This window comes from Seriola lalandi, unplaced genomic scaffold (genome assembly GCF_002814215.2).
Source record: "Seriola lalandi dorsalis isolate HSWRI2012SDOR001 ecotype SW California unplaced genomic scaffold, Sedor1 jcf7180002054548, whole genome shotgun sequence".
NCBI lineage: Eukaryota > Metazoa > Chordata > Actinopteri > Carangiformes > Carangidae > Seriola > Seriola lalandi.
The window spans coordinates 63,622-73,845 of record NW_019525101.1 but is presented as its reverse complement, the minus strand read 5'-3'; the positions used below and the strand labels follow the sequence as shown (position 1 = coordinate 73,845).

At 39.1% G+C, this 10,224-nt stretch overlaps 1 protein-coding gene across 1 annotated transcript; it reads right to left on the bottom strand.

Annotated features, from left to right (window-relative positions):
• Positions 1–55: 55 nt before the first annotated feature.
• Positions 56–2,753, bottom strand: LOC111661646 (B-cell receptor-associated protein 29-like). The gene is made up of 8 exons (XM_023415281.1): positions 2,665–2,753; positions 2,077–2,183; positions 1,746–1,846; positions 1,490–1,637; positions 1,138–1,273; positions 797–893; positions 486–586; positions 56–359 (listed from the first exon to the last, which is right to left on the bottom strand). The coding sequence occupies exons 2-8, from the start codon at positions 2,166–2,168 to the stop codon at positions 324–326; spliced, it is 711 nt and encodes a 236-aa protein (XP_023271049.1). The 5' UTR covers positions 2,169–2,183; positions 2,665–2,753; the 3' UTR covers positions 56–323.
• Between the last annotated feature and the right edge of the window lie 7,471 nt (positions 2,754–10,224).

Sequence of the window (10,224 nt, the reverse complement as noted above, 5' to 3'; positions counted from 1 at the left end):
GTCAGAAATGAATCATTACTAAATATTTGCCTCCACAATAAGAATGAGCCCGAGGTAAAATAAAGAGTTTTTTATTTTTCACAATTTAAAAACAACTAGTGTTCATCCTATGAACCGTAGCATTGTTTGTTTAATCCTATCAATTCAAACATTCGCCTCGGTTCAGACTTAAAGGAAAATTGAAGTTGTAAAAGATAATACAAATATGGCCTGTGGCGGTCTATTGCACATAGCACTCAGTTCTAGTGTAATGAGAAGAAAAGGCATCCACAGTCAGAGAGGAGAAGCAACACCTGAAAACACCTGTCAGTGTATTCCTGTGGTTATTGAGCCTTTTTGTCTTGATCACTCTGGAGATTCTGTGGATCAATTAAAGGATTGAAAAATGAATCACCCCAGTATTAGTACACTCAGTATACATTATGTATGTTGTGTTTGTGTATTTGCATGCACATATACAGTATGTTTTTGTGTGTTTGTGTTACCTGGAGCTGATGGTGTTCGCTCAATAGTCTGTCATACTCTTGTGCCAGACCTTTCGCCTGCCTTTTCATGGCTTCCACTTCAGTGTGAGACTTGCGCACAGCTGCACACACAAACAGTCCTGCATCTTTAAATTGCTCTATATCATCAATGCCCCTTAAAAATGAACTTCTTTCATAATGCAACAGCTGTATGCAAGAAACGATCTACTGTGGTCCATGCTCCTTAGGAATAATCTTTGTACAGACAGCTCTTTGCTTTTGAAATGTAAAACTGCAGAGCATCCTGTCTGAAGGCAGTGATGATGACTCACCCTCCTCTGCAGCCTTCAGTTGACCTGCCAGCTTCTCAGCCTCCAGCTTCAGTTGCTCGTTTTTTGCTGACATAGATTTTTCATCATCTAGGAGAGCCTGAGCGCAAAGGATTACCTCTAATTACCAAGCTTAAATGGTTTATTTTAACAGCTGACAACAGAGTTCATACAAAATAGAAACAATACTGTCTGAAAACACTTTAAAATGCAACATAATGTTATACTGTGAGAATACATGATATTAAAGAAGATGGTGCCTATTGGGGGAGAAAAGGGAATAAACGGGCTTTATAAGACAAAGGTTTAGTTTTGTTATCAGGCTCTAATGAACTGTTTCTCACTCGTTTGAGCTTCAGGTTGTCCTCCTGGTGCTGCCTGGCTGCTTTGACAGCACTGCCCATCTGCGTCAGAAGGCCTGCATTGTCCTCCAGCGTGACAGCAACCTGGTTTAGCAAGGTGACAACCCGACGCATGATACTGTGATGAGTTCACAGGACAGGAAAAGACAAGAACCGGAGGAAATAAAGGCAGGACAAAACAAAACAGGACAGGACCTCAGGAAGTGAACTGTAAAAGATGAATAAGCAAGAGGGCAGTTGCGTGGAGTGGTATAGTAATGTTTGTTATCGAGCAAGGTCCCAAACACATTTGTTTCTGCCATTCTGAATGAATGTGGAAAGAAATAACACTAACAGCCAGAGGAAGAGAGAGAAGCCAGATATGTAGAGGTTCCTCTGGGCTCTGAACAGCTTCATGTGGACGTGGTCGTACACATTGGGGTTCACCTTGGCGTCTTGCATGGGCTCAGGACCCGAGTACTTCTGCACTTCACGGAGAGCATCTGAGAGTGAGGAGGAGGACAGAAGCATGACTGTTGCTGCCTGGGCTGGACACACAACATGACAGCCTTCTTAGTATTACTCAGTGTCTGACACAGCAGATGGCTTACCAAGGAAGAGAACAATGAGGACCATGATCATTGTAAAGAAGCCTTTGTTCTGATATGGTGATAACCAGTTCCATATTCTCCAGCTGAAAACCAAACGCCATCTACAAAGTAGGTCAGAAGGACACTGTGAGTGTAGCTGTCATAACAAACACTGAAGGGGTGTGGATGCACTCTGCTGGTGATTTGTGTGAACTGCCTCTTTCACTTTTCCTCTTAACAACTAAACTCTTGCACATTGATTCAAAAAACAGGCTGCTGTGCAAGATGCTGACCATGAGTTGCTTGATGGACTTTAGATTGTGCTTTGGGTTTGTGTATTAAATCGCATTACCTCTGTGCTGATATGAACGGTATACACAAGATGAGGTTGACTGCTATCTCTCCATAGAGGAAGAGAGCCACAGCCGTCCACTGGAGAGTCATTGCGACTGGGATTTCCTGAGGACATTCACAAATTTTATCCCTATGACTAACAAACCAGAACTGAAATAATGTAAAGCTTTACATTTTGAGACATATACTTCCTTTATCACATGTAGTATATTGTTCCATTAAGTCAAAATAATTACATATTAACATTAACACTAAACAAGAGACAGTGGAAGTCTATGAAAAAAAAATCTTACTACGTTCTTATTTACTCTTTGCCTATTGAACTATACAGTATATTGTATATACTAATGTACTGTAAGTTACTTCTTTACATTGTGGATCCTTTTTGAGCATACACCCACACATATTTCTGTAGGCCTACTTCATACAGGAAATCTGCATTATCATTCATAGCCTTTTGTTATTTATAGATTTTTACCTTTAAATCTAGTCTAATTCCTCAGCACAAGAATCACCTGCTGTACTTTTGTTTAAGAGCAGGAGGTAGTCACTCTGTTCCAAGCAATAAATAGAGTTGTTGGCTTACCAGACAAAGTTGAACGATCAGAAGAATGGGAAAGTTCAGACATGCACGCACATGCGCTCACACACACTCACACAACAGCTGCTGGGGAGCATCAGAGGCCCTACAGCCTTAAATAAAACTGCTGGCTGGTTGACCTCATTGGTCAGCCCCTTTGGATTCATTAAAGACCACAACATTCAAACTAACCACATGCTTTATGATCACTCTACGGAATAACTACAAAATTTATCTTTTTACTTTTGGACCAGTCTTTCTCCCTGGTGTATGTGTGTTTGTGTGTGTGAGTGTGTTTGTTGGTGACGTCTCACATTTCATGTCAGTGTACAAAAATAGTCATGTAAGGAGAGACGATCTCTTTCTTTTTAAATAGTGATTAATTAAAACTTAATGTTTGATATTTATCTCAAAACTTCTGAAATAAACAAGCAGACCTAAACTTACAATATCTCTTTGGATATGTTTGACTTTCCTGACTGAGCGTTTCCTGCACAAAACAAGCAAAACTCATGTCCACAAGGGGGCGATGTTATCTAATGATATAATATACCATAGCTTTTGCACAGGGCAGGGAGTAGGTGGTCCTGTATATTTTGCAACTATTGCAATAGATTTATTACAAATATACCTTATGTTTCAAGCTGATATACAGACAAGCAACAGTGTTAATAAAGGGCTCAGTTTACAGTTGTCACTGTAATAGAAAGCTCATTCCAGAAGCTCATTCATTACAAAAAGATTAAATTGGATTGCTCTATTTTGATGTTTGCGTGCCTTTTAAAAGGGAACATAAACAGCTGTTGGCTTGCTCACAAACCTAAATTGCATGAGTGTTGCACATGAACAACAGAGACTAAGGGAGTCTTGAGCATAGCTTTCAGTACACTCTTCCTTTTGAATAATGAGTTTATTTTGACCTACTTCAGCTCCCTGGACTATTCTATGTATTTTGCCCTCTCCGCTGTATTCAGCCTGCAAAGTGTATTCACCCGGGTTTCCTCTGTGAAAGAGACTGATAGCTGCTATCCTCTCTGACTGCATGTCTCAGGAGTGCTGAGGAGCAAAATGTTTACAGCTGCACCCTGTGATAGCTTTTTGAGAGCAGGCAAATGACTGTGGCAGAACTGAATGTGCTTTGATTGCTCTGCTCTCCTCACCATCTCAGAGGTCGCAACTCAGGAGGCTGAACAGTCATTATAGTAAAATGCCTGCAATGAGCAGATGGCCAGGCTACGGTGATAGTGTGCTTGGTGGAGTCTTGTAACCTGAGAACTCCATCCATTTTATTTATTATCTGTCTATATACATCTCTATCATGTCCGGTACAGGAGTCAATGTTGCAATGCATATAGACCTCATGAATGCTATCTTAAAGGTAATATAAGATATTACAGTTGTGCTTAGCCTGCAAGCCAAACACATTTCAGCTGCTTGTGTCCATGTTCTTATCATACAGTCCCTGCAAGCTCCTGGCCAAAGCTGAATGTTGGAACATAAATTGTCTTGTCTCCAGGCACTGGTGCTTTTTTTTCTCATTATTTGTTCCAGCACCCAACACCTACATGCTATTTGGTCCATCTATCCACCTGCTTTATGTTGAGTTATGGTCATTTGTGAAAAACTTAGTCAAGTGTGCAGGTGGACACACGTGGTGGTGCACGATGTGTCGACCCATGTGGGTCACTAATGGCTAGAAAAGAGGACCCATCTTCTCTCTAGAGGAGGAGGGTAGCTGAGTTTACATCCGTTTTTTTGTTGTTGTAGGAATCAGTGAATTTCTCTGACATTTCTGTGACAAATTTACAAGATCAGACAAGATTTTTCTACAATAAAAGCTGAATAAAACATAAACATTTAAATAAAGTTTACTGATACAAGAGTTTAAGGAGCAACAGTATGTGCACATCAGCAGCTGAGAAACTGGCACTGCAATTCCTTCCCTTGACTGTTGGTGGCTCATGTCCAGAAGTACAGATCAGAAACTGCTCTGAACGTAGCAGGTGTGTGACTGATGGATCCAACCAGGACTTGTACTATGAAGATAGCCGTGGACTCAGTGACTTTACAACAAAAACTTTGGACCAAACACAAAAACTGCTGCTCTGGTAGTGCCGGCGTCATTAATGCGGAATATGCCGGGTACAGAAAGCAAGTTCCTGTCAGGTTGAAGCTCCTGAAGAGTAAAGACACGCCCACAGGTAAGAGTTGTTTAGTTAGCTGAAAGGCTCATTGTAACTTCAGTTGGCTGCATGTTTGTCTGGCGTTTCCGCTTATGTTTGTTTGTTTTGCAAAGCTTTTGCATAGAAACGAAAAACACTCTCTACATATAGCATTTGCTAAGTAGGAAGGCGGTTAAAAAGTTGGTTTGCCTGAATTAACGATTAAAAGATATGACGCTATAGTTGACCAACTCCCCATGCTAATTTTCAATTAGCCTTAATTAATGGATAGAAACGAAATGAAAGATAAAATCTACTTTTTAGCAAAGCCAGATAATCAGATTTTTTTTATTGTTGTTATATATGGCCATTATTACATGACGATTAGGAGCATAAACAGGTGAATATTGTGTCTAGTGTTCACGTGTCTTTACCATAAAATACAGCTATAGCTAATATTGTTGCCCTCAGCTGTAAGCCATTTCTCAGACTTGATCGAATAATTATATCTTGATGAAGTTTCCACATCTGTCTTGCAAAATGTGGTTTTCCCTTACTTTTATTAGATCAGTTTTTATTAGAGTCATCACAATTATTCCCATCTTGAGAAATGGGAAATAAATCATAGTGAATTTTCAGATGTAGCCATATTATTAAATTTGACTGAATCCCAGCTGATACTGAAAAGAATATTTAGGATTGGAAAAGTCAAATATGATTATTGGGGGATATTTGTTTTTTAATTAATTGTGACCTAGACATGTACAGAGCGAAAGATTTTACAGCTGAAAACTGAACTTGTCAGAGCTCTCTGGTGGACAAACTATGTACTGCAATGGCATTTCAATACTGCAATTTCTTGTTTTTTATTGGCAAATATACTGTATATACTAATAATAAATCTGTGATAAGCCAATATCAACAGGTGTCATTGATCAGGCTGATGCCTAAACTATTATAGGGACCTCAAACTTGGACTTTAACTGAGTGACTGGAGGCTTGACTTGGACTACTTAAACAGAGGCTTAAGTCTTAACCTCATCCAGCGATCCAGTTTCAATCTGTGTAAAATTGTGTAGAAATTCACTTAATATGTGGAGGATGTGGGTGATTTTCACACAGAGACTGCATCTAATTCCACACTCAGAAGCAATAACAGTGGGTGTTGCAGTTTAAACAATGCCTTGTATTTGGATTATGATATCCAAACATATGTGGCATAATAATAACTTTGTTGAATAAGGAAATATGCTCTAATTATGAACTCGCAGTATATTTACAATTCCCTTGCTGTATAGACCGTTTCACAACAGCAATATTTCAAATGCGTGTTCATAAAATACAGTTTTACAGCGAGCTATAGTAAGAGGAGTTGAGGGGCAGTCGATATGTGGTCAACAAAGATGATGGGTGAAAAATATTAATCGTCAAAGAGGTTAACATCCCGTTCAGCACAGAGCGCATAATTATATACATTCAGGGTTATGGTCAGATCCCTGGGTCATAATGTGGTGGATGGTTTTTGTCCAGAAGGTGGTGCAGAGAAACGCCTTGTTTAAGGTAAAGCAGCACACACTATTACTGCATGGTTATGGCTTGTTTGATTATGAGTGCAGAAGCTTATCAGTGCTTTACTGATTGAAATATCAGCAAAGCACTAAAGTTTTAGTGTGCAGCATGGTGAAATCAGGTAGGAGAGGCAAGCTGAGATCTTTGGATGAATCACTCCATGTCATGTTAATTAGAGCTTCAGTATCATCTGTCTTTATGTCATGCTGTAAAAATAATGAGAAGATAAATATCCAAGTCTAATTCACTTGTTAAAGTTTTCCCACCAGTTGTGCTAATGGAGATGAGGGAATTAGCAATTATTTTCATTGTCAATTAATCTGATTTATTTCCTCAGTTTATCATTTTGTCAATGAAATATCAGGAAAAAGTAAAAAATACCAATTACTTAAACAATTAACTGACTATCAAAGTAGCTGCCAATAATTTTCAGTCAATTGACTTATCATTTCAGCTCTATTTTAAAGTGCTAACAATGTCTATCAATAAGCTACCAAAGTAAATACCAATAGGCTACCATCGTCTTTAATCCCCCAACCCTTTTTTAATTAAATAATTAAAAAACCATCTGAAATCAATGTCATTATTAATCGTCACATTTAGAGTGTTAATGATTAATAAAACAATACCTTATTATCTATCTTGTTAATTATTTGTACTGAACAATTAACAGAAAATTAGGAATTAAGACTGAGTAATATTTATTTAACAAACTCAGTCTCAAACATGTAAATTTTGCTATTGCCGCATAGCCAACGTTAGCATTAACAGCTGTTTACTTCTTTCTAAATCTTTCAATTTACAATACAAGAGATTATAATGCCTGTGTTTTTTTATGATGTGATGTAAACTGAAAATGGATTTGGACTGTTGGTCATACAAATCAAGACATCTGAAGATGTCACCTTGGTTTTTTCAGGAAATTGTGATGGGCACATTTTCTGACATTTTCTGAACTGAACCTTTAACCGAGAAGTCGATAGATGAATCACTGATGAAAATAACAGTTAGTTGCAGCCATACTCTTTCTCAAAGTGAACATCCACTGTTACATTCATACTTTATCTGCCTCCGCTCCTATTGCCAACTACATCTGCCTCACTTGATGCAGCCACACGGTCTAGCTCTGTCTCCTGCTCACATATTGCACTGCTCCCTAAGAGACACTTCACCTTGTACCAGCTAGAGGCTCATAATGTCGGCTCTGATGACTTTGCAATTAATTGCTTAGCAATAACAAGAAGCTAGTTAAAAGTGCGAATCACAGCTATAAATGCTTCCAGGTGATACCTTGATATTCATAGTGCTTTGTTGTTGCATTTTGGGAGAAAATACTTCCCCAATTAGTAGTTACTTACTTTCTCCAAAAATGACCCAGAAACTGAAAGTGAACTGATTCAAACCACTGAATGTTTCATTGGGTTTCTGTAGTCTAGCTTCAGCAAGTGCTCATCCCCTTGTAATGATGATTCAACTATAATGAGTTTTAAGTACATCCAAGCCCAACATTGTCCTTGAAGAAAATTAATGGGACCTTTACTTCAGGAGCCAAGTAACTTCTGCCGCTCTGCAATTCTATTGTGACACGAGGACACTTGAAGGAGAATGAATTCTATTTAAAATGTTGGAGTCTATTTTATTTTTAGCGGATACAAATGCTCACCATGTAGTCTCAGACTCAAGCTGCCAGGCTGTGTTCGTGAGCTCTGTTGTGGTGGTCCCATTCATAGCTTTCCATGTGGAGAGAAGAGTGGCAGTATAATCACCAGACAGTAGTCATCACTGTGAGGGGAGCTGGAGGGCAGCAATCTTCTCTCTGCTGCCTCCCCTCTCTCACACAGTGGTTGACACTCTGTCACTGCCTGATAAAACAATTGGACTGACACATGGCTGCATGCACATACTGTATGGACATAGCTGCACATGCTGGAGTATACACATTCAACTACAGGACACACAGTGCTGATTAGATGCATACACAAACACACAGGTACACACAACTGGATTGGGCATGCAGCCATGTCTGCACAAAACTACTGACTTCTTTTTGTCCTTCACATTTTTGGTTTAGTACGATAAGAATATAGCAGTTGGCTCCATTCTCCGAGCCATATTTCCCAAATGATGATTGAGATTTCACAATATAATGACAAATGTCATCAAATGTAAAATTCTTACACACTAAATTATAAACTAAACTATCGCTAATGCTTGATATCATGAGCATTTCTTGTGCAATGGCCAAATTCTCTTCATATAAAATCCATGGTTATATATTTTTTAAATCATAATACTACATTATTCTATTGTCTTCTCTGGCTTGCATATAAGTTGCTTATTCCTGTTTACCCCCCAGGAATAATTTGTTCTCTGATGTGGAGTGAATAATAATGGATGACACTTGATGTGTCATGTACTGTCTGCTCTCTACTGATAACGAAACAGTAATCTACACAGCGCTGATTTAAAGGCAGACTCGTCTGTTATTTTCTCCAATACGGTGCCATTAAGGTCATAGCAGTTAGAGGTCATGCTCTATTATTTCTGTCTGCCTTTGATTCCCGGCTCCTGTCTCAGCCATGGATTTACTTGTACAGAGATTATATGTTATATAGCAGAGTAATATATCTTCCAACTCCATAAAATGTCCTTCCATCTCTCTAAATGTGGCTTGGTGAGAGTAACATTTGGAAAATGACCACAAGCAACAATTTGTCAAGCTGTGCTGGCTGGTGTGCTCAATTTACTTTGTTCTTCTCTATGATAGCAGAATTACAGTTGAGTGTTCGCTGACCTAATGCAATAGAGGCTCCATATGGACAGAGTAATGTGATTTCCCAGGCTCTTATTCGGTGTCTGCGGCTGGATAGAGAGGGGCTCTGAAGAGATGGCATCTGAATTGGGAATGGCTGTCTAAGAGAGGCAGCCATTGAGCGAGAGAGGGAAGGACATAATGTATGTGATAGGGACAGCAGTAAGTAGCAGCCTTGATGTGGCGTATTGGGGAGAAGGAAAAGGACACCAGGGTCAAGTGATTCTAATAAGGCTCACATTGAAGCGTCATTGAACCTCTGTTTGACTGTGGTGCTCTGTTGACCTTTTTTTTTCTCTGCAGGTCATCTCAGGTCAGAGGTGTAGCTGTGGCCTGTTAACATATCCAATATGCTAACCAGCAATGCTGACCTTGGGATTTGTATCCATGGCATTTTCACAAAAATAGAAGAAGAACGAGTTGACACTGACAGTGTTCAGCTTTGTGTAAATTTCCAGTCGCATGCTAAACAGAGCCTTTTATGTATGTCACATTGATTTTGAGCTTCATTAATCTGTTTTATATTTTTATTTCACAACATTTAAGCACCCAGTCCCTGTTATAGACTTGTCTAGGCTCTGGTGCCTTTTCCTTGCCTCGGGTGGTTAAAAATTGCTTAATGCAGCTTTAAAATTAAATTATATTTCATCATAATAATGAGATTGAGCCAAAATTGGAGTCATGGGTCACAGTCTAATGTCCACCAAAAACATTTTACAATATGCCCAAAGGCTCTGGATAGTATTTTGGTCAAAGTGAGATGCTGCCTGGCTACAGGCGTCTGAATTGCTGCTCACATTTAAACATTTTTCTGAGAGTTTCCAAAGCTCTGTTGTTGCTCTTGTGAATAGCTTTTCATCCAGTTGGAGAAACTAGTGAGCCAGTTGGTATTTTTTTATTGGTGGGGGCCAAGGTTATAAATGTGATATAACTGTTCCAGAGCCAGAATCCAAACAGATATAGCAACAAGCGTCGATAGAAAAGGTCGAGCCATCAAGGCTCTAAATAAAGGTGACCAAAAAC

What these genes read in the sequence shown, in the direction of transcription:
- LOC111661646 (XM_023415281.1), bottom strand. Translation starts at nt 2,168, where the DNA reads ATGACTCTCCAGTGGACGGCTGTGGCTCTCTTCCTCTATGGAGAGATA. An exon ending in CCTCATTGTTCTCTTCCTTG is followed by an intron (nt 1,638 to 1,745) that starts GTAAGCCATCTG and finishes CCTCACTCTCAG; the next exon opens with ATGCTCTCCGTGAAGTGCAG. An exon ending in ACAACCTGAAGCTCAAACGA is followed by an intron (nt 894 to 1,137) that starts GTGAGAAACAGT and finishes CTTTGCGCTCAG; the next exon opens with GCTCTCCTAGATGATGAAAA.